The sequence below is a fragment of the Lissotriton helveticus genome, chromosome 9 (genome assembly GCF_964261635.1).
Source record: "Lissotriton helveticus chromosome 9, aLisHel1.1, whole genome shotgun sequence".
NCBI lineage: Eukaryota > Metazoa > Chordata > Amphibia > Caudata > Salamandridae > Lissotriton > Lissotriton helveticus.
In genome coordinates this window covers 604,864,551-604,890,070 of record NC_136070.1, presented here as the reverse complement: position 1 = coordinate 604,890,070, position 25,520 = coordinate 604,864,551, and the positions used below count along the sequence as shown (strand labels likewise).

The following is a 25,520-nucleotide window of genomic DNA, read 5'->3' as shown; positions in this document are numbered from 1 at the left end:
TTAATCTAACTGTTAAGTCGTTACGAAGCAATGCAGGAAACTACAGAACGTTATAATGTGTTATGATCTTTCATGATCGAAATAAAGATTTTTTTAATTTTGTTATGACAGCAAAAAGTCACATTGTCCTACTTTGCACTTTAGTTTCTTTCTTTATATAGGTCTGTAAAACCTACTTTGTAGAGTACAATAGAAGCACATTTTAAAATGCATATTTTTAATTTCCATACGGTGTGCTTTGCATTTATTATGTGATTTAATATTCATAATATACATTGTTAAATAAAACACATATTACATATAAGTGCTTTATCCCCACGTTTCCCAAAGTATTGGCAGACAGATTAACAGTCACAGGTAAACAATGAACACAAATTGGATGACCCTCAAATGCCCTAAATCTTTCTAAAGATACTAAAATCAATTAATACATCATGTAATATAAAAAAGACATAATGAATAGCATGGGTAAAATCATGTAACATAAAAGATATATAGTAACCAATAATGGGTTGAAGCAGGGGTGCCTTGTGGCCCCTTTACTTTTTTCTATTTATATTATTGATTTGCCAAGAAGAGAGGGGCTTAGTAAAGGGGGTCCCCAAAAATAAGGAAACTTAGAACTGAGCTGTCTGCTATATGCAGATGACGCCATAATAATGGATTAACCCCAATTGGACTATAAAGACGACTTGCTGAGCTAATTAGGTACACAGTCGAGTATTATCTAAAAATAAATATTTTAAAGAGTTAAGTCATGATTTTTAGTTATCAAGGATGTATGGTCAGAAAAATTTTTAACTGGTTCTTGGGAAAAGAGAAATTGGAAGTAGTAAAATGTTATCCATACTTAGGAAAAATATTTACAAATAGGTGCTCAACTAATAGTCATATGGACCATTGCAAAGGCAAAGCAATCTCACAAGCCTTTGCAATTAACCGTGTGTACACACACTGTGGGAAAAGACATTTCTCACACATATCGGTCTATAAAATAAAGATCCCACCAACCCTGAGCTACTCCAGTGAAACAATAAATGCACAAGAGTGGGACAAATTCGAGAACGTGGAAGGGCTAATCTGGCACCAAATATGCAATTTGAATCGTGCGACACCTATTGCAGCGCTTCGGCTCGAATTTGGTTTACTTTCCACTTATGTGCTATCAATGGCCGCATGCTTAAGATGGTGCAATGCATTGTTAAATAGCTCTGAGAACCTGCTACGGGTAGCACTGTACAGAGAAATATTTGTAAATATGAAAGAAAAAAGTGCTATTTTTAGGAATAATTTAAAAGCATTAACAATGTTTGGTTTAGCTAAGAATGGGGCGGCGGTTCTTTGCAAAAGGGCTATGAAAACTATAATTAAGAACACAATCTACGGGATTTCTCATGAAAGAGATATTAAAATGTGCTCAGAGAATAGAAATGCTGATTGTATTGTGGGGAGCAGCATTGCCAAAAAACCCCAACCTTATGTTTTATGGAATCTTAAACATGGAGTACGCAGGGTGATTCTGCTACTGAGATTGAATTTACTCCCCCCCTAAGAATAGGAGCTTGGGAGGGTATTGCTAGACACGAAAGGTATTGTCATTTATGTAATTCCAGTATACAAGACCTGAATCATGTTTTATTTGTTTGTCCCGCTTTACAATCAACACGTCGTAGATATCTAAGGAATTGGTTTTTGAAGCATAATACCACCACAGAAGAAGAGGCCCGAAATTGTCTGCTTCCCCCCCCCCATCTGAACTTATATGTTTCAAAATTTTTTGTTTTTTAAAACTAAAGTCATAAGGATCTTCTTAATATGTATGCACTGAGCACTTGCACTGTTTTGACCCTTCGTCCTTGTAGGCTGATTTACTATGTTTGTAATCAAACATGTGCACTCTTACAAACTTGTTTTGCTGCTAAACTATTGTGTACTTCATGATCTTCTTAATATGTATCTTTAGATAAATGCAGTTTGCGGTGATTTTCAGTGCCAGGTGCTTGTCCGCACTGGCAATCCTCGCGAACGGCATCACGCACAGCACAAGTGGGCGCTGCTTCCTTTCTGCCACTCGAGTAGATTTTGACTCAAGCAGCAGCTTTCTCAACATGAGTGGACGGTTTCTCAACGCGAGTGGTCGCGAGCATACGCGACCACTCACAATGAGAAATCTGACCGCCGCTTTGATAAATCTCGCCGGGAGGTTGATTTTCCACACTCGTGCTCACCAACTTGATGTTGACTATTGCGAACGAGGAAAAGAGGTGGATTTTCCTCGATCGCGCTCGCCAACTTGATGTTGAGGAATGCGAGCGAGGGAAAAAATTGGGGGTGGGACTCCACGAGCACCGCGTAATACGGAGTGCAGAAAACTCTGCAAACTCCACGAGCGGAGCAGAGATTACCGCCCAGACCTAAGTAAAACCATGGGGATTAACTCGTAATTGCATACTTCTGTTATGGAGTTATCTCATGGTACAGGTGTTTATGGCTGCGGAGTTACCCCCACACCAGTTACATGCAACTTGCCCCATCTTTTATAACATGAGTGTTTTATTGTGCTGTGTTTTGTGTACTTTTTACATTTTGAATTCCAAGTGTACAACATTTGCTTTATTATTCAAAAGGTGTGAACACACAATGCTGATGTCCATTCACATAATTTTCACAACTATGATACTTGTATTGTATACCTGGACCCTCCATACGCCACGTAGACTTTCTAGAAAGTCAAGAGACTCAGGGCCAACTTTACAATGAAGATGAACACTCTCTGCCATGCTTGATGAGTACCCCTAGCAGTCTCACTTTTAGAGTGTGTGAAGGCCCTAGCAACTACTAGCATGAAGCATAATTTGGAGCAAATTCTTTGAAACAGGAAGATTTTTCCAAGGCAAAACTGCATGTTTATGCAGCAAAAATGCCTAAAACCGTCCCTAGAACGCACTTTAAAAGCAGACTTTATACAACATGGAAGCTTGTCATGCCTATATGACCTATTGGCTTTGCCATTGTTTGTCGGCATGATTTGCAGCATCACAGCAGAGTGCAGCCTGGCTAACAGAAAAAAGGCACAATGATGCGGCCACTGTGTCATTTTGTATGCACAAGTAAGGCATGCATGCACTCGCCTCCAAAAGGACACTTTAAAAAAATTATTTACAGATCCAAGATATATAGGTTAATTAAAAAAAATTAGCACAAAAGCATTCTTTTAAAACATAGCGTGACATTTTTTATTAAACAGATGTGTGGGTTGGAGAGGGGTTCTGGGTGAAACAATATAGCAGGACAGGGGTGAAATAACACAGTTGGTGGGGCTGAAGGACCATGGTGGGCTGGGGAGAAGCATTATGATGGGCAGGGGGAGAAGCAACACGATGGGCGGTTGGGATGCTTCATGCAGGAAGGGAAAGAACAAGGGAAAAATACCAACATGGAGTGGGGAGAAGCAAAAGGACAAGAGGGAGCAAAACAAGTTTGGGTGGAAGGAGATAAGCACATAGCTGAGAGAGTAATATGGATGGGCAAGAGAAAAGTATACGAGGCAGACAACTGTAAAACACATGCAGTCTCATGGAGTGCTCACACAAAAAGATAAAAATAGTTCCCCTGAAAGAGAGCAGAGGCAGAACAGATGCCAGCCAATAGTGAGATGGTAAACAGGCTATGCTCCCTGAGACAGGCAAACACAAGACTGGCAGGCTGAAACAATGCAAGCTATCCAAGAGAACACAACCAAAGAGGAGTGACAGTAAAGCCAACCAATGGTAAGCAATATGAGGGATTCGAGCCACTGTGTGTTCTTGTTAAGCTCACATTAAGGGCCAGATGTATCAACGGGTTTTACCCATTTTGTGTCTATGGAAAAATGTGTTCATTCATATGGCCCTAAGTCTTTCGCAGGCAGCTTGCGCTGTCTGATAGGCTCGACCTAAAAATGTGTTTTTGTTGAGTGCAGATCTTTGTGTCGTTACTAAACCTGTTTCTCTCAGGCTGTTTCATAGTTAGTCGCAGACCATATAATATTAAAAAAAATGAACACTGCAAAAAAAGATGACACTTTGCCCTCCAGAACACAACCTATCGACTTGAAAACGCTGGTTGAGCTAACCGGACAGGATTACACCAACTTCTCTGCTGAGAGCACATTAACCCCATAACCTAACTTCCAAAGCATGTGTTCCTAAAAAATGCAATAATTAGACCTGTCTAATAGCTGCCTTTCCAGTTCATTCAGTTATAAAGGAAGGCCCAGATGTGATTTATCACTTCAGGAAATTGACCCTATTAAATCCAGTCGGGGAGTTGTTCTTCCTGCCCTTCTCCTAATAAACGGGCTGTCCAGATGTTACTAGGCCCTTCAGGAAATGGACGCTGTTACTATAAGAGCCACACCCCAAAATAACCAGCGCAAAATGCCACTGATGCCAGAGGCGAGGGGGACCTGCACAGAGCTATTCATTCATCCATCCATTGGGTAGTGGAAAACACTTCCCGTGACTGCCTGAGCACACAACTGCCAGTGCTTGTGCTGGGAGCGGTCCCACTACTTTGTGTACAGAGGCCAGTGCCCCCACGTGGAAAATGGGCTGGACCAGAAGGCAAAATATTTATTTCTGGGAGAGGAGTGGAGGGTGCAGCTACAGCCGCCCTGCACACCTACACTGTCCACATACAAGGCAGAGACACAGCAGGTTCACTGTCCAACACTACCAGCTGTACAGAACACAGAGCAGCTGCACTATATGGAACGCAGCGACCTCACTGTCCTACGCCGCACAGCTTTAGGGCACACAGAGCGGGCTCCCTGTCCTACTTGGCACGGCCACTGTCAAATATTGCATGGCTATATGGCACACAGAGAAGCCACACTGTCCTACATGGCACAGCTATAGGGCACACAGAGAAGCCCCACTGTCCTACATGGCACAGCTATTGGGCACACAGAGAAGCACCACTGTCCTACATGGCACGGCTATAGGGCACACAGAGAAGCCCCACTGTCCTACATGGCACGGCTATAGGGCACACGGAGAAGCTCCACTGTCCTACATTGCACACAGAGAAGCCTCACTGTCCTACATGGCACGGCTATAGGGCACACAGAGAAGCCTCACTGCCCTGCATGGCACAGCATTATGGAACATTGAAACCGTAAAGAAAAGGCTCACTAAAGCTACTAAAATCAATTAATACATCATGTAACATGAAAAATACATAATGAATAGCATGTGTAAAATCATGTAACTTAAAAGATACTTAATGAATACCGTGTAGTATGTCCCTTTATTGCAATCTCTGGGATCTAGTAACATTTATAAACCACTGTCCTACATTGGGCATCCCTAGGGCACACAGAGAAGCCTCACTGTCCTACATGGAACAGCATAGGGCACACAGAGAAGCCTCACTGTCCTACATGGAACAGCATAGGGCACACAGAGAAGCCCCACTGTCCTACATGGCACGGCTATAGGGCACACAGAGAAGCCCCACTGTCCAACATTGCATGGCTATAGGGCACAAAGAGAAGCCTCACTCCACTACAGGGCACAACTATAGGGCACACAGAGAAGCCTCACTGTCCTACATGGCACAGCATAGGGCACACAGAGAAGCCTCACTCCACTACAGGGCACAGCTATAGGGCACACAGAGAAGCCTCACTGTCCTACATGGCACAGCATAGGGCACACAGAGAAGCCTCACTGTCCTACATGGAACAGCATAGGGCACACAGAGAAGCCTCACTGTCCTACATGGAACAGCATAGGGCACACAGAGAAGCCTCACTGTCCTACATGGAACAGCATAGGGCACACAGAGAAGCCCCACTGTCCTACATGGCATGGCTATAGGGCACACAGAGAAGCCCCACTGTCCTACATGGCACGGCTATAGGGCACACAGAGAAGCCCCACTGTCCTACATGGCATGGCTATAGGGCACAAAGAGAAGCCTCACTCCACTACAGGGCACAACTACAGGGCACACAGAGAAGCCTCACTGTCCTACATGGCACAGCATAGGGCACACAGAGAAGGCTCACTCCACTACAGGGCACAACTATAGGGCACACAGAGAAGCCTCACTGTCCTACATGGCACAGCATAGGGCACACAGAGAAGCCTCACTCCACTACAGGGCACAGCTATAGGGCACACAGAGAAGCCTCACTGTCCTACATGGCACGGCTATAGGGCACACAGAGAAGCCCCACTGTCCTACATGGCATGGCTATAGGGCACAAAGAGAAGCCTCACTCCACTACAGGGCACAACTACAGGGCACACAGAGAAGCCTCACTGTCCTACATGGCACAGCATAGGGCACACAGAGAAGGCTCACTCCACTACAGGGCACAACTATAGGGCACACAGAGAAGCCTCACTGTCCTACATGGCACAGCATAGGGCACACAGAGAAGCCTCACTGTCCTACATGGAACAGCATAGGGCACACAGAGAAGCCTCACTGTCCTACATGGAACAGCATAGGGCACACAGAGAGGCCCCACTGTCCTACATGGCATGGCTATAGGGCTCACAGAGAAGCCCCAGTGTCCTACATGGCACAGCATAGGGCACACAGAGAAGCCCCACTGTCCTACATGGCACGGCTATAAGGCACACAGTGAAGCCCCACTGTCCTACATGGCATGGCTATAGGACACGCAGAGCAGCCCCACTGCCCTACATGGCACAGCTATAGGGGACACAGAGAAGCCCCACTGTCCTACATGGCACGGCTATAAGGCACACAGAGAAGCCCCACTGTCCTACACGGCACAGCTATAGGGCACACAGATAAGCCTCACTGTCCTACATAGCACAGCTATAGGGCACACAGAGAAGCCTCACTGTCCTACATGGCACATCTATAGGGCACACAGAGAAGCCCCACTGTCCTACTTGGCACAGCCATAGGGCACACAGGGAAGCCTCACTGTCCTACATCGCACAGCCATAGGGCACACAGAGAAGCCCCACTGTCCTACATGGCACGGCTATAGGGCACACAGAGAAGCCCCACTGTCCTACATGGCACGGCTATAGGGCACACAGAGAAGCCCCACTGTCCTACATGGCACGGCTATAGAGCACACAGGGAAGCCTCACTGTCCTACATGGCACATCTATAGGGCACACAGAGAAGCCCCACTGTCCTACTTGGCACAGCCATAGGGCACACAGAGAAGCCTCACTGTCCTACATCGCACAGCCATAGGGCACACAGAGAAGCCACACTGTCCTACATGGCACGGCTATAGGGCACACAGAGAAGCCCCACTGTCCTACATGGCACGGCTATAGGGCACACAGAGAAGCCCCACTGTCCTACATGGCACGGCTATAGGGCACACAGAGAAGCCCCACTGTCCTACATGGCACGGCTATAGAGCACACAGGGAAGCCTCACTGTCCTAACGTGTTCAGCAATATGGAACACCGTAGCCTCACTGCCTTGCCACAGCACCGCTGTTCGACAGTGCTTAGGTATATGGAACACACACAGAGGCCTCACTGTCCCAGTCTGTACAGATACATGCACCACATACACCTGTCTCACTGTCCAGCCCCGCACAACTATTGGAAACACTGAGCAGCTTTGGTGTCCTACACGCAATACAGTATCGAGTCTCCCTGTGCTCCTCAGAAACCGGGCCAATTACGTCACATATTGGAAAATGGTTCTGTCAGATCATTGGCAAAATGTACCAGTATTGAGGGAGTCCCCACATCAACGACCAATCCATCCTCCCAACCGGGTCTGTAATACATGCGTACACTTATACGAGAAACATCTAATTTCGTAAAAAAAAAAAATATTGCCTCAAACTAGTTTATTTTACTAGAGAAACAACATCTCGTGAAAGGGTGCTCTGTGCGCAGTGTGTGAGAATGTGTACGTGCAGTAAAGTGCGCGCGAAATATAAATTCAAACAGTTAACAATCTTAGTTGATATGTCTGGCTGGTTCAGTTTTAAATATAGTCTTTCAATGCCAGCCCATAATAATGATACAGGCAATGAAATACGTCATCGTTTCGACCCCATAAATCCATTTTGACAATTGTTCCTCAAACGTGGATTTTCTCGGGATGGGGAAGGGAGGCAGCCTATGAGTGGAAATGGGGTTTTAATTAACACAATGTGTACCATCGAAAGTCTCGTAATTCGATCAGTGAAAAGGAAGCTTTACAGGTGAGAGTGCTCAGGGGTTCAGATTGGTCACCTTAGCGCCTTCACTGTTATGTTAACAGTGTGAATTGAGTATAAGAAGCTTAATTCCAGTGCTTAATTTGTAAAACAAATAAGTGCTGGGGCCCTTGTCAGGAGGCCCCAGCAGTTTGCATCACACATTGCCACTGTACATACACAACTACTAACCATCACACTGCTACAAGTGTGACAACTCAGACTGTTCAAGGCTGTCAAAGCTTTAAGAAAGGCTTGGGTGGCAGGCGTTAGTTGTTTTTAATGTATATTGAACTAACAAACAACTGTTTTTCTGCTCATCTTTAAATTACACAAACAGGGCCACCATGTGGCAGCTGTCATAAGTGCCTGTTCTGGCAATTAAGTGCTGGTGGTGAGCATCAGAAACCACCGGCTCAAATTAAGCACTGTCTGGGCCCTCCTTTTTATCGAATGAACTGGAAAGGCAAGAGGTGTGGCGCCGCAGCCAGGGCGACTGACGCTGGAATCTGGGGACCACGGTTCGATCCCCGGCTCCGGCGGCAGGTTAGCCCAGCACCATGTGACTCTGGGCAATAGCTCGCTTAATCTTCCCGACGGCCCCCAGCGCCTAGAGACCCTTACGGGTGATTGTGCCGCTTTACAAATGTGGACTTTACTTTATGTGGAAAGGCAGTTATTGGACAGATCTAATTATGACGTTCTAGTTTTTTAGTAGCATTTGTTTAGTGAGTTAGACTTTGGGGTTAATACAATCTCAGCAGAAAAGTGAGCATAATCTGAGGGTCCACAGAGTCCAGTCTGGGTAGCTCAACTAACATTTTCAAATCAATAATTTGTGTTATGACGGGTAAAGTACCATCTTGTTTGCAGCGTTGCTTTCTTTTATATTATATTTTCTCTGTCTACTATGAAACACTATTGGAGAAAAAGGTTTAGCAGTGACAGAAAGGTTTGAATTTGACAAAAACACAGTTTTAGGTCTTGCCTACCAGACAGCGTGCATTGTCTGTTTGCAAAAGACAAACCGGGGACTTCGGCCAGTGCTTAATTTGTTAAAAAAAACAACAACAATCCCAGGGCCCCTCTCAGGAAACCACTGCAAAATGCTCCACCCATCCCCCTGCCGGCGCTGCCAATAACAGTACCAATCCAACTACTAACCATCATACTCCTGATTAAGCCCCCTCTTGCGCCTAGGGGAGGGGTGCCCTTAGTCGCGCCATGAAATCGAGCCTCCTCTGAGGGGCTGGTTGAGGGGGTCTTATCTCTGGTGACGTATACAACACACGTTTGGAAACCGAAACTTACCATTTGTTATATAGGGTGGTGTCCCTGGGGTCTCATCCTCTTTGTCTCCTTGGACCGCAGGGAATATTCTTGGGCTCCAGTGGGCACTGAAGGGTGTTCAGAAGTGAGAGGGAGGGAGTGTTACGTTTACGTTGTTCGCGTACTATACAAGTGTAACATTTCAGACTATTCCAAGTCACCTAAAGCTATAAGAGTGGTGTGGAATCATATGAATTGTCTTTTTTAATGTTTGATTAAATATTAAACACTGTTGTTATGCTCATTTCAAAATTAGACAGACAGCATCACCATGTGTCAGACTGTCATTAGTGCCAGTGTTGGGAATTAAGTGGTGGTGCTGGGCACAGGAAACCTCTGGCTTACTAAGAACATGATAGCATGGAAATGGGTATTTAATTTTACAGTTTAACCTGTGACTTAACAATGAGGATCTCCAACTCCATGCCAACTCCTCCTCAGGTCAAAAGGATCTTTGTCACTGTTATAGAATGGAGCATCAAAGTAAACCATCTCAAATAAATTCAACTATCAGCCTTAATATTTGAGTCAATGATGACAAGTTTGGTAAGGACTTGTAAACCTTTATTATTCATTTAAGTTTAGTATTTTGTTTTTCGTGTTTTTATTCAATTAATAAAGATAAATCTGTTTACAGAAATATCAAGAAAAATAATGGTTAACGGCAGCAGATAAATGACAGTGTGTTCCATAAAGGAAATAGTCTCTATACTATACGTGAAGGATCCTAAGTCTATAAGAACCCATTAGGAGTCTTTTGGAAAAGAGTAAGAGTTTTGGAGCTTGAGTTTAGTATCTGTAAGAAGTCAAACTCCCCATAAAGAGCAGCTCTAGAAACTCAGCTGTGTCTCTTAAACAGTTGCATTACCAACTGTCCAAATCAAGTTAAAGGAAAACATTCACAGTAGTAGCTTATGACCATCAGCATAAGTAAATTAGCCACCTAGCAAAGTGTCAGGCAACAGTGAATCAGTGTCAGCAGTAGATCACAGCTATCAGTCAAGCGCAAGGAAAGAACAGTGAAGTGCAAAGGTTTGTATCGCAGAGCATCGTCTGTCTAGTATTACCCTATCTAGCTAGGAACACATATATAAACATAAAAACATATGTTTCCATGGATTCTTTGTGCGCCCTAAGAAGACTCGCTGTGTGTTACACTGCTACAAGCACAAAGAATCCATAGAAACTTATCGTTCCGGAATCTGAGGAGCCCATTGTTGCAAGGAGGCGCGAATGCCCGTGCTGTTTTTTACGAAGGTGACAACCTTGAGCGCTATACGCGGGAGGCAAACTGTGTAAGATTTGCCGATTCCCTCATAATAGAATCATCCATTTAGGTGGCTCAGTGCCCCTAATACATACAAAACCACGGTGACATGATCAGAGAGGAACAATGAGCACAAGGTGGCGATTCTTTCTCTGATTTGGAGGCTGAATTCCTCTATCTTTTTGACTGCCTTTGTGTGCCAATGGGTTTACGAATACGGAAGTTTTGAGTGCCCCTCCATGAAGATTCTCACGAGTTACAGGAGTTAGCATTAACAAGCATCCTTAACAGCTATTGGAATCTCATGTTTAATAGGCTATACACAAGATACCCTTTTCTCTTTGTCCTGAGGAAGACCAGTGTTTGATGCTCCTAATTAGCACTTATACTAGGGTCGAAACGTCGACACTTAACTAGAAGCATCATAATCCGAGATGACCAAAACAAAAGAATGTAATTCTAGGACACTTAGAGATTTAATATATGTTCTCTCTTTACCCCTGAATGGAATGTTGCAAATAATGTTTTGTACCTATCTGTAATTTGTTGTGATATTTGTACCTCACACCCCACTGCCTTGTTATCACTTTGACCTTCTGTATATATCTTGTACTCAAAATACACATGATTAATTCATATAAATGTTGGTTATATTTAAATTTACACAATTTGTTTGTGCTCTTTAAGCAAGACATGTGTTTAGACAATTGTGTGCTCTTCACATTAACTGTATAAGAAATTTGAAGAAATTTTGATTTAGATAAGTGTGTTGTGGCAGAACCACTGTACGTCTAACGCAATAGTCCCCAGGTTCTGCACAGTACTGGGTCTCCCCATTGAAAAATACTGGGTTTTTCCCCTAGACTTTCCAATTCATAGGGTGGCACCATGTACCACACAATTTTGGAACCACTCTAAACATGTTTATATTTTCTAGATGCTCAAGAAAAATTGCTTGCCTTCAGTCACACAGTGTCTGGAACTTGTGTAAATGGTTAATAAGACCAAAGAGAAAAGATAGGGTGAATATTGCCTAAAGCAAAAAGCTACGTTTCTTAGAAAACCCTTAAAACCACCACCATAGCACGTACTGAACAATATCTAAGAGAGGAAAACATCGACAAGACCCAGATAAGTTAAAGCAAAGAAATATTGTCGTGGCCAAGGACCTGGCCAATAGTGACCAAGGGTAGGTAGGGCTACAAATAATTGAACAAACCTATTGAGTCAAACAAGTCTCTAAAGAACAGATACCAAACTTTCAGAGCTGTCATCAACTTTTTATGCATCTTTCTGCGTGCTAAATTTGATTGACACTTGTGTTTGTGCAATTTTCCTTTATGTAGCAACCTTTTGTTTCACAGGAGTGCCTTCTTTAAAGTTTAGTAAATCAGACCTTTTGTCACAAGCAGGATTCCTTTTATGCAGCACATTTTTCGAGTTGTTATTAATATGACGATTCACACAAGGGCTCCATTTTGAAAATGCACTTAATATATGCATGGGAACTTCAACAGCGCATAGGTAGAGATATTTTAGGCTAAAATATCACCTTTTCAGTAATGCAGGATGCTTTAGACCGTGCCACCTTTTTGCTAAGAAGTCACACCATCACACTTTGTACCAAAATAAGTTGCAATAATTGTGGCATTTGGTTAATTGTAATTTTAATCACCGCTGGTATTACCCAGATAGAACAGTTCAGTGCTCTCATGTGTTGCCCATTCTATTTGTTCTCAGGATTATCCTCGAGGTCCCTGAGCCGGCATCCAATCACAATGGAGGACAGCTGCTATTTGGCTATGACGGCTTCCTGTACATCTTCACCGGAGATGGAGGGCGAGCTGGAGACCCATTTGGAGAGTTTGGTAATGCCCAGAACAAGTAAGTGATGGAGATTAAAAGGGCCTGTACTTCCCCATAACAGGGAAACTCAAAAGTTGGAAAATTTGTGTCACCAAAAATCATCTTCATGATTTGAATTTGCAGTGAGTTTTACGAATTTTGACTGAATAATACAATGTTGCATTACAAATAATGAGATGTATGAGGGTTGTGAAGGAAAGTTAACAAGTGTCAATGAAAGGCAATAGGGTTTGGAATTTGATTGTGAGTCAGAGTGAAAAAATAGAAAAATAAATGTAAATAATGAGCATTTGCAAAATGTGGGCAGGGGTTTACAAAAGATCAATTTAAATACTGCTACGCTCACCACCAGTGTTCCCACTAACGTGCGCAGCTGCGCGCCAGCGCACCTTTGAGGCACCGAGCGCGCAATGTCCAGTCTGAAGCGCGCACACGTTCTGGCCGCCGCCCGCTTTTAAAGCGCGAGCGGCGAAAAACGGCAATTTACCAGTTGCCTGATGCCTTTGTGAAAGTATTCCTGTTAAAATGACAGCGCCCGTTACGTGCTGCAGTTAACAGGAATACTTTCACAACAGCCCTCAATCAGCCCGCAGCCTCTCTCTATTCATAAAAGACACGCATCAAGTTCAAAAGCACGAGGTGTGCTTTACACCTCGTGCTTTTGGACTTGCTACATTTAGTTTCTAAATAGAGCGCGGCTGGGTGCTGATTGTGGCCCATTGTGAAAGGATTCCTGTTGATTGCAGCACTGTCATGTGCTGCAATTAACCTACATATTTTCACAATGGGCCACAATCAGCACCCAGCCACGCTCTATTTAGAAACAAAATGAAGCAAGTCCAAAAGCACGAGGTGTAAAGCACACCTCGTGCTTTTGGACTTGATGCGTGTCTTTTGAAAGGCGCATACTATAAGGTAGCAATGGTTTTACATATTTGGTGCGCTTTTAAGCTAGTGGCTGATCTTGGGCACTATATTGGGGATACCGTGTTGGGGCCGGGCCTGCTACCGGCGCCAAATTGTGTGCTTTTAACACGGTGGTTGGTCTGATCGTTAGATTGGTGATTTGTTTAAGGCATTGGCTGCTCTTGGCGCGGTGTGCTCACTATTAAAACTCAGTTATTCTAGGCGCTACACTACTATTGCCAGCAGATGCAATGCTCAAGGAACACGAAATACACGCGCTTTTCATTAGATCCCTAATAATTCTTAGGAAGATTCTGCCCTGTTTATCTTCAATATCTGTCCCTTCTACCTTCACTCCTTGGCAGTACGGACAGGCCTTGTGAGACAGCATGTAGTCTGAGGATGTAGAAACTGGAGAAAGAAGGGCTAATGGTTGTCGCCTGTGGGCGGGTGCTATATGTTGCTTCTTTGTTCTATTTGGCGGGCGATCGTGCTGAACCTGTTATTTTAAGATTATTAATATCAAACTTTTCTATTCTCTGTAACTTGGTACTTGGCTTTTTGCTATTCAGAGGTACTGATTTGTGTAGTATGTTCTGAGAGATGTTACTTTAGGTTTGTTAGGTACGAGTTTTAGTGGGCCATCTCTAGGATTTGTATACCTCATTCTGTTATGTATTTTTGAGGCGAATGCATTTGTGGTATGTTTGCAATGTAATCTGGTTCTCCACTGACATTAGTAATGAAGTATTTTAAAAAAAGGAATGTTTACGCAAAGCGTGCAAACATTTGAGTGCTCAAAACGTTTAGCACGGTCATCCATCTACGCTAGAAAGATGCTTCTGGTGGCATGTTTTCTCCTCGTTGGAAGAATCACACTTTGGAGAAATCAAAGAGAGACTATGCTTTGAGACAGACCTCCCACTCGTCCCTAGTGTTGATGTATGGACAAAGAGGCCAAGGACTGAATGGGCACACAGGCTGATATCCGACGTACCGGTGAACAACCGTTACAACAAAACTTTTACAACGCACTACCATTACAACGCGGTCATTACAACGCAAACTATTACAACGCATTGCGCTGGGGGGCGCTCTAGGATAGGGAATAGGTTAATTTACTATCCAATAACCTTCCCTAGTGTCCACGGGGACTGGAGTTGGAATAGTAAATTAAACTATTCACTATCCAGCACCCCAAAGCGCTATGCGTTGTAATGGACTGCGATGTAAAAACCGCGTTGTAAAGGCATGCGATGTAAAAGCATGCGTTGTAATGTCATACATCCGACGTACCCCTAAACTGATCTGGGCACAGAGAAGTCAATTAGTGAATGGTCATGAAAGAGGACTTTGCTTTCAACATTAGCTGTGATCTGTCAAGAGGGAGGTAACGGAGAATTACTGTTTTTTTTTTTTTAATCACAGACTAGGGCAGCTAATAGAGATTATTACTAAACTCAGTTAGCAAAGTCTTGAGGCCCCACTAAAAGTGTTATTGCATACATTATATCCTCTAGGAAGGATAAAAGGAGGAGTCAGTTTGTCAGGGATTAATTTCGTGACCTGAAAGGTGTATCTTGGCAGAAGTAGGCAATTCGCTCAGCATTTCAACTAGCCTGCGACTGAGAACCCCGAGAAGGAAAGGGCCAAGGGTTGGGGTTATTCGTCACTGTTTTTTACGACTTGAGGGCATGGAAGGAGGGAGCGCCTCGGCAGCAAACTTGGGTATCTAAACATGGACTCTACTGATGCTAATGGTGCCTTCTTTACCTTAATCGCTCCAGATGTTTATATGTTCTACTATGCAGTTCATATGTTTCGCATTCAGTCGTTCTCTAGTTGCGGTATAAACAGCTCGTGTCGCTGCAGGGTTTGACTGCTGCACAGAGCCATTGGAAAATGGGAATGGGTGTTGACAGACTAGGATGGGCTATGTCAAACGGCTAGGCCAAAGGATAGCTCAGTGAGCCAAACGCGCGCGCCTGCCAAATGTTAGGCTCTTGATCTCCTCCCAAGCCTTCCACCCTTCTCTGGGGGGAACCACCATCAAATGGCCAATGTTTGTCATTTAAATTATAGCGACTAGAAAAGGAGAAAGTACAGTATTTTAGTGCTAGGGTCGCAAGCGGATAGAAATTCAGTTTAATGCCTAACTTTGTATGGTGGACTGCAAATATGTGCTATAAAATATAATCAATATATTATAGGGTTATTATACCTAGTTTCACTTATAGGTACCATACCAACATAGCTTCAAGGTCGAATTGGTTTGGAGTCAAGAATAGCTTTGAGTGGTTCGGCAGTTCATGCTGTGGCTGATATCTTTGTGGAGAATGTTTGGACACACCAGGTTAGTGTTTCCAGGAAATGTGGTGGTGCACGAAAGTGACAGAACTGCTGTGTTGTCAGCTAACTGGTGACTGTCTCTTGGAAATCTTAAAGGCATTTGTGCCAGTGGCCCACCATCCGCTGCACATGAATCATTACCGACATCCTCAGTGATATGGTGCACAGGTCTTACGCATATCAAACCAATGTGAGACTCTACAGTCTGGTTCATAGTGGCACATCTTGTTTATATGAAAGAGTGACCTCCTGCGTGGCTTGACACCATAACAGAGCCACTAAAAAAGGTTGGTTATTATGCCGACGTTGGACCTGGGGAAGAAGGGTCGAGTCTCTGCGTTCATTCAACGCCTGGTGGTTCTGGGTAAATCACTTAATCTCCTTGTGCCTACCAAAAATGAACGTCTTTTGTCACGTATCTGGTACTCATGCAAGGCGTTTCAATACAATTGGGTCACGCTACAAAAAATTAATAGAATAGGTTAAAAATACCCTTGTGTTTTGCATGCAGGGGACTCTTCTCCCCTTAGTTTAACACGGCTTTTGATACACTTGTATGCGACGCGTCCTTACTAAGGTTTAGTCTCTTGTTCAGCCAAAAAGATAGGTTGGCTGTTGCTAGCCAGTTTCAGGGCGCAAGTCGGGAACACGTGGTAGAGGGCGCCTAACCATTCTTTTTGAAGGGTGGACCCTGTCCACGCGGCCAAGAGAGGGGGTCCCCACATGGATGGGCCAACATATTTGTCCTGGTATAAGTATGGGACACTGGCACAATTTCAGCTGCACCAGCACTTTTCTGGCCTAGTTCCGAGCAGCAATGCCGACCAGGGAAGAAGCTGAGAGGATTCCAGCTGCACGCATTACATAAGCCGAAATTAAGGGGCTATTAGGCCCCCATGCAAGTAGCTGCTCAGATAGCTAGGTTCTTGACAATCTCTTCGGTGGATGGGAGTCCGGCCCTATTACAGTGGTAGGGGCCTTGCTCTGTGAGCGCACTCAGAAGTCAGGAAGGTAAGTGCTTAGGGTTTGCAGCCACAAGAACGGAAGCATTTTCACTATTATATACAACTTGATGCAAAAAACAACCATTGACAAAGCCAATAGTCTTGTCTTCTTGTAGGTGTAATGTTACTTGTATTATATATCCGGATGCAATGACAGAAGCAGCAACATATCAGTAGGGTGGCACACTATGTGATGCACATATTTTTAGCTTGATTGCTTTTAAGCCACACCCTTAATTGCATCGGTTATGCCCCTTTGATAGATCCCCGAGTATTTTCATCCCACTCAAAGCCCTGGTCTACACGCACGGTCAGGTTCTTGGCACACATAGCCTTGCTCTGCCGCACACAGAGGAAAGTAATTAGAGGGAACATTGCTCACCACTGAATAGTAGCCATCTGAATATGCATCAATAAAGGGATGGGTCTATCTTGTTCCGCCGTCTCTTTTTAATGTATTGTATTGTAGCATTTCTATAAGGCTTTCTGTGCTTGCGGTCAGGTAATTCTTCAGCGCAATTCTCCAGTGCATGGATGAGGAAAGGGTGTAGAGTTTTCATTTCATGAGTGAAGGGCCAAAGTGGCTGCTACATTATTGTTGCAGCAGCCTGTTGCAGTGATGTACTCATGAATCAGGAATCAATCCACAATAGAGTATAACTGAGAGCGTTGCAGGCAACATATACAAACCAGTATCATTTGATGTAATCAGTCGCATTTTAAGAGAGCTTAGGTCATTGTTATTGATCTGGACAGGAGAAGCTCCTCCATTTGAGGGGAGGAGCGTCGCCCCACAAGCCATAGAGCTGAAAATAAATTGGTAATAAAGTTTATTTATCACCATTTTATTTTTCAGCACCCCGTTCTGAACTAAGGGGCCTATTAGGATGGTGGCCGGACATTCGTCCGCCTGCCACCCTAGCGGTGCTGGGACCGTACGCCAGCAGTGCGGCGGTCCCGCACCACTAATCAGGATGCGACCGCCACCCTGGCGGTCGATTCACATCTTCAACATTGCAGCGGACGGTGCTGTAGGCAGCACCCGCCGCAATCCCACAGAGGCACGTTGTGCATTGCCATGCACAACGTGGCAGGCACCACGCTGTGCCTGCCACCTTGGGCATGGCAATGGTTCTACCAAGTGCAGCCCCCCACCCCCCTAGGGGCCCGCAATGGGCCCAGTGGTAAAAGACTGTATGCCTTTCCATGGCGGCATCGCCGCCATGGAAAGGCTGTCTTTTACTACCATCCTGATCTGGTGGACGGTGCCTGCTAGGCACCGCCACCATTTTGGGCTCCCTGAGCCATCAGTCAGCCAATCAGGACAATTGCTGTCGACGGACGGTCTTTGCGTCCGCTGCAGAGGTATTCCTGTTCCCACGGCCATCCTAATCTGGCGGTGGGAAATATCCATTCGATGGCGGAAGGACCGTGCCATCGCCGGCCCTGCGGTGGCAGTCCTTCTGCCATCATAATCAGCCCCTAAGTCTCAGGATAAGGTGGGGCCAGTGCTGCTGAGTGGCAACAGCAGGGAGCTGTGTTCTTTAAAATGTGCATGTTTCTTTGGCCGGCCGTCCTGCCACGGCAAGCCAGACATGCACATTTTAAAGTTGTCTAACCTAGATGTCTTAGACTGCTGGGTTAGAGAAAGTGCATGCCGCCAGAGCTCTTAGGAGCTCTGAGAGAGCCTGCTCTATCCAATCCTGGCGCTGCTTTCATGCTGTGAGAGCAGTGATAGGATTGGGTAGTGCAGCTTCCTGGTCTGCAGCTTCCAGGAGGAGAGAGGACACCCAAGGGAGGATAACGCCACGCGCTAGTGTGAAAGGTAAGTCAATTTTAAAAAAACTAAAAAATTGTGTCCCACGCCCGCCCTTCTCCACCAGCCTTGGCACAAATCAGCTGCAACTGTCTGGAGATACTGTCCACCACCAATAAATCAATGAATAATAATAATGAATCCCCTGAGAGAAACATTATGGAGTCCACCCAGGAGCAGTAGGATGCCCATGATATGGTATAATATAACAATAGAAGGGAGAGGGAAGTGGTTGGGGTGATGTCAAAAGTGCTGAGTTGAGGGCACCATTTATGGCTCTTCACACAGTCAAGGTCTCAACAGGCTCAAACAGAAAAGTCACCATTATCCTTTCCACCCTAAAAGTCTGTGTGAATGACATGGAAGCTGCGTTATGGGCAACTAATTTGACTCTAAAGTACTAGGTTTGAAAGGTCTAACCTCAACCAGGGTCAGGAGAACATGGAGTGGATTTAGACAGATGTAAGAGTTTTACCCATAAGCGGGGTTAGGGTAAAAGAGACAGAAAACGTAGATACTGTACTGGTAAGTGTTACAAACTTAATTGGTAGCTGTGGTAACAAATCACACATCCTGAAGAACAGTGTTGGGTCAATGTAATCATAGCATGTAACTGTGAGCCAACAAGAGCTAGGTGCTTTCATGATATCCTAAACCCCGCTACCAAAAGGGTATAGGTTGAATATGTGAGCCCAGGGGTTCACAATCAGGACAGTACTAAATAAAATGATACTAAAGCACATAAATATAAAGTCCAAGTGACTGAATACATGAATCATCTTCAGCTGATTGGATAGTTTCAGCGATTTATTGAAAAAATGTCCCAAACAATCCCCAAAAACTCTTGATTGGAAATTCATTCAAATAATAACACTTGTTTCATCTTTAAGTGACTTTTTCCAAAGCTGAATAAGTACCGGAATAGGGCTTTAGGGCAACCCAGAAAGAAACTTACACACTACAGTAGAAGGATAAGAGTCCTACTCAAAATCATAGAAATGGCAGCCCATAAGGATATGAAGACACCACAGTAGTAGTTCTGCAGAACCTACCAGAAGCTGTGTAAGTCAGACACAGGATGCCTCTGGCCGCCCAAATAGAAGTAGGTCTGGGGGCAGTTGCGGCCGGTGGCTGGAGTTCCATGGGGGAGAGGCAGGTGAGGCGGGGCGAGGAGGGGCAGGGTGGGGGGTAGAAAACATCGAAATATGGATGACCGGAGGTAAGTAAACTATTAAATAAATAAAACGAATTTCGTGGTGCGTGCTGCATCGCATTTTGCGATGCAGCGAGTGCAACGAAATTCATTTTATTTATTTAATTGTTTACACACTTCCGGTCATCCATATTCCGGTGTTTACTACCCAAAACCCTGCCCCTCCCCCGCCCCGCCTCACCGCCCCATTGAACTCCCTCCAATGGCCGCTACTGGGGGATCTCCTGTGATGCTCACAGTCTGAGGCACTGATACATTTAGATGACAACAAAAGGTTGATACTTACCTGTTTTATAGGTGATTCAGATTTCTGTTGGTGGAGTGGAATATGGAGAGGAGGGGTTTCTAGCCCATGAGCCTTTCTTCACTCTATCAGGATAGATCAAGGAAGTGGTGACAACGTGCCATTATTTTTTCACTCTCTTTAAACATATACTAATATATATTAAATGTATTCATATATGAAGGGTGTTCATAGTTAATGATTCATGTGTTATAGTTAATCATAGTTGGAGTGTGCTTACATTAAGTTAGCAATAGCTAATGTGGTCCTCCGTTTGACAACTAATGCTAATGTTTACATTGCATTTTGGCTGCGGTTTGTTATTTTACTCTTTCTCTCATTATAGGAGCGAAACTCTAAACTGCTGTAGCTTGAATAATAAGTTGTCTTCGCTGTTTTAGCTTTCATGGGAACTGTTTATTATTAAGAGTTTCCTCAAAAGTGGATAATGTGTTTCTAAAGCCTGTGCCTGGGACAGCCTGACCCTGATGTACCATCCTGTATTAGATATCTCCTGAAGGTCGTGCAGCTGTGAGCTTTCTTTGTGTGATGCCTGGGAGGGCGGCCAACACATCACTATCTCTAGAAGCTGGGTTTTTAATTGGTCCCCTCATCTTGTGAACCATAGGGAGTTGCACTTCACTTTAAAAATCGTATGCTCAGTTGTGCATTGCTGAGTTAATTATATTCAGATTGTTTTCCCATTCGCATGATAGGGGATGCCCCTCTCTATTCTCTTGAGACTCCATGTCTATTTCGCCCCTGCTCAAAGAGTTAGGCTCACAAGCAAATTCCTCTCTCAGTTTCCAACTGAATCTTCATTTCTTTCAGCCTTTTAGAGGCTTTACTTGTTTACACCTGCTGCTCTACATTTCTCCAATTTCCTTTGAATCCTCAGATCCACATAGGGAATTTCCCTTCATGGAAGACTAACTCAATTTGACTTGTATATGTCAATCTTTAAATAACTTGCCTTTGTATTTGCTATTTGACCTGCTTTGCAATATACCGAACTATGGTCCGATTATGATCGCGGACGTACTTGAGTCCGTCCGCGACCCCTGAGGAGGAGGAAACGTCCGCAAGGGCTGCGGCGTTCCCTCCGAGCAGATTAGGATGTGACCGCTAGGGTGGCGGTCACATCCTCTATCTTTAACATTGCGGCTGGTGCAGCTTCCAGCTGCACCCGCCGCAAGGTCAGAAATGCATGCATCGCATTTGCATGTACAAAGCGGCAGGCACCGCGCAGTGCCTGCTGCTTTGTGCACGCAAATGCAGGGGGGTACCATAGGTACCCCTATGTGCACCCCCACCCCCCCTTCACCCAGGGGGCCCGCAACGGGCCCCCAAAGTGAAAGTCCGTATGCTTTTCCACAGCAGAAAAGCCGCCGCGGAAAAGCATGTCTTTCACTCCATCCTAATATGGCTGGCGGTGTCTGATAGACACCGTCAGCCATGTTAGAGCTATTCCGCCGCGGTCGGAAGGCGACCGCGGCGGAAAAGCTGCGGACGGAATTCCAGACCCACCAGCCATCCTAATATGGTGGTGGGTCCTTGGAGGCCCGGCGGTGGCTTCCGCCGGCCCGGAGGATGCGGAAAAACCGCAATCATAATCGGCCCCTATGTTATAACAAGGTGAGTATTGATTTATGACTAATCTGAATGATTTGAGTTGTAAGTTTGCTAATCTGCTTATTAAAGTTCATGATTTGCCTATCTACTCATCTCTGTCATTATTGTGATGCCTAATTATTGGTTTCTGACTAACCTGCATGATTTGAGTTGTAAATTTGCTAATCTGGTTATCAACCTTCATGATTTGCCAGTCTACTCCTCTCTTTCATTATTGTGATGCCTAATGTGCTTGACTGTCATTATTGTATTGTTCATAAATTGATGTTAAGCCTAAATTCCAGACAAAGGTCCAACCAATCGGGTCCAGCTTGCCCTTCAATTTGCACCAACTATTTGCATGGTGCAAACCTATCCCATGCTGCTTTTGAAGACACAACAAGATGACATCCTGAAAGTGCTACCCTTTCCCTAAATACCCACGCTGGATGCCAAGGCATGGATGTTACCAGCTACCTTGGCATGGTCCTGTGACTGCAGTGATTTCATGCCATATTGGTTAGGCTCGTCCTCGGGGTGGGTTGATCAGGGGAGGATAGAGAGAGAAATGAAAGAAAACACAGCCCACCGGGGAAAATTGAATGCAATAAGCAGGCGGACAAAACCAAAGATTAATAGTGCCACAATTAAAATGCTATGGGCTGACATTTAATTAGCATTGTGTCTTCATGACTTGTTTGATGTTATGTTCAATCTTCAAAACAAAAATAAAAACGAATTAGTACGCAGTTATTACTTAGCAATAACTGTTACTACGCACGTTTTTACTTCGCATACCATTACATTGAAAGTGTTAATGTATGCGAAGTAAAAACTTGCCCAGTAATAAAAATGGTATGCAGAATAACATGTAATATTTTAAAAAAAAGAATGTTTAAAACACAACACTATAGAAAATACACTACCCTACACATCTAAAACACTACCAAAACACTACACTACCCTACACTACTGAAACACCACTACACTACCCTAAATCCTAAATCACTACCCCCTGCACTAACATACACATTCCCCTACTACGCTCCCTACACTCATTCACTACTCATCACTACCCGTCACTACACTAAACACTAAAACTGTAAACTACACTGAACTAACACTACAACACTACCCTAAACCCTACAACACTACCCCAGCACGACCCTGCCCCTAGCTCTAATCCTGTCCCTACTCTACAGCAGACAAACACAGGTACTCTACCCTGCACGACCTCCGACACTACACTACACTACACTACACAAACACAAGTACACAACCCTACACAAGTACACAACCCTGCACGACCCTACACAGCCCCTACACGACCCTACACAGCCCCACTTACCTCTTACCACGCGTGGTTCCAATCTTCTGCCCCTTCCTGCTTCCTCCGGTTTCCTCCATCGTGGGCTTCCTACGTCCTCGCTTGCACCGGGAAAAGCAGCAGCAGACCCAGAAAAGCACCAGCAGCAGACCCGAAAAGCACCAACCACGCCTGCGTTGTACAACACATGCGATGTAACAGCACTCGTACTAAAGGCGACGCGTTGTTACATCGCATGCGTACTAACGCTTGCGAATAATGGTACGCGAACAAATGTCCGCGTACTTATGGATGTTTCCCTATGAACTGACATTTAATTAGTATTGTGTCTTCATGACTTGTTTGATGTTATGTTCAATCTTCAAAACAAAAATAAAAACGAATATGAGTTAAAAAAAAAGAATAGTGCCACAGTTATATAGCAACACCATTTACTGAAAAACCTTAAGGTTAAAAACAGCTTGCCCAAATGCAGATCCATGGCCCAACAATTAAGCTTGAGATCCTAGTCGAATGTCCCTCCTTGTGTTCCCTCTGATGATTTTAGTGAATTCTCCGCAAACTCTCCAGGTCAGTTTCTGTATTATGTATACTGGGAATAGATTACTCATTAGGAAGGAAACAACACACATTTTAAGCCCCAAAAAGTTTGTTGGAGTCGGTTGGTTTAGTTGGTAGGCAGTGCTCACAAATTTAGTTGCACCAAAAGTAAAATATTTTTACTCAAACTGTAGGTAGACGCGGTATATAGTGACCACCAGAATTGTGTTTCAGGAAGGCTGCAGGTGTATAACTCAGAGTTATATTCTTATAGTTTATCCCACATGTAGAGGCTACACAGAGTCCTCTGCACTAGAAGGCTATTTTGCAAAGACAATTGGCAAAAACAAGCCTTGGGTTAATTTGTGGTACATGGCAAACTTGGAGACAAGACAAATGGCTGAGATCAAATTCCTAACATGCATCTTTGGGACTGCATAACTCAACATCAAGTAACCTACTATGTTTATAGCTGGGCTGTACTCGCATTGCTTACACTTTGACCTGCGTAGCATTTTTATACTGGATCAAACTAAGGTCCAATCCTTTGAGTGCATTTTGAAGTAAGTTAGTAGCAGATTTGAAAAAAATGAGCCAGGCAGCTAACTTCCAATAGTTGGGTTATACTATTTCAACTGAAACTCCTTATGGCCCAGTCTCCTGTGGAAGAGTAGGGTTGTCATTTTAGAAGAAGTTGAAGTAGGGCCAGGGATAACTTCTGAAGATAATCAACATATATTCATTTTTTTAACTAATCAACATTTTGCAGATTTCCACAAGTAGAAGACCAAAACAGAATTTGCTTTTCTTAAATGTTGTACTCTTTAAAGCATGAATCCAAAGAAACCATTGTGTCTGTTTCACCAAAAACATGTAGAGTAATACTAACTGTGCCGGCAATTGTCTTCGTCTTTTTCATGATCTGCCTATTAGTAGGCTTAAATTCCCCTGTTGAACATGCTTCCACCATAGTTAAGCCTAATCCCATTCATTTAGACAAGCGTATAGATTTATTTTAATGATTCTGCATGGAGCTTGTTACCAAGGGAGTTACACAAACAATGTATTCTTTCATTTGTTGCTTGAATATTCCACAGTCATGCATGTGCGTGATTGTTACTTTTGTGCCTGTTTACCTGCATCTACTGTGTATGGATGGAGAAGACCTTTTATCTTGCTTTTTTTCTTATTTTGCACTTGTGTGTCTCTAATTTGATGGCATTCTGGCTGCAGGTGTGCTGAGAGCCACAGACATGATGTCTTGTCAGCCAGATAGAGAGGAATGCTGGTTGTGATAGCTTTGTAGATGATGCAGCTGATTTTAAAAAAATGGTATGGGTTGGCAAAGGCACAATTCTGGTGGTAACAGTTAATCTGAGCGCTCAGCACAGTTAAGGTACATGTAGAAAGTTATAAATTGAGGTAAATGTGGTGCTCCAAGGATGAGGGGGATGGTTACCACAGCCCCAAAGATCAACCACAAGGGTACAAACTGTTAATTGTCCATCCGAGCACTCGTTCAATATCACAAAGTCTTTGTGGTTTTCACCAATCCATTTAATATCCAATTCTTCAATTGTATTCCAAATCATACATCCAAAATTTGAAACGATGCAGCCAACACGTGTTTCGTCTGGTCAGTAGGACCATTGACTTCCTCAGGGCTCCAAAACGATAGTATCCAGCACCGAACTCCAAACTGTATGTAAGTATCTATTCACGTAGCATCCTCATAATCTTGAATTGTTTTAAATTTCTTCGTATTCAAATCCTATCACTATCAGCCGCACGTGTACGTGTCGTTATCTT

At 44.1% G+C, this 25,520-nt stretch overlaps 1 protein-coding gene across 1 annotated transcript in view; it reads left to right on the top strand.

The window, feature by feature from the left end:
- LOC144782866 (HHIP-like protein 1) overlaps nt 1-25,520 on the top strand; it is a 298,970-nt gene that overhangs the window by 171,432 nt on the left and 102,018 nt on the right. The window contains exon 3 of the mRNA XM_078662124.1: nt 12,537-12,680. Coding sequence (XP_078518250.1) covers nt 12,537-12,680 — 144 coding nt within the window. The remainder of the gene's footprint in view (nt 1-12,536; nt 12,681-25,520) is intronic.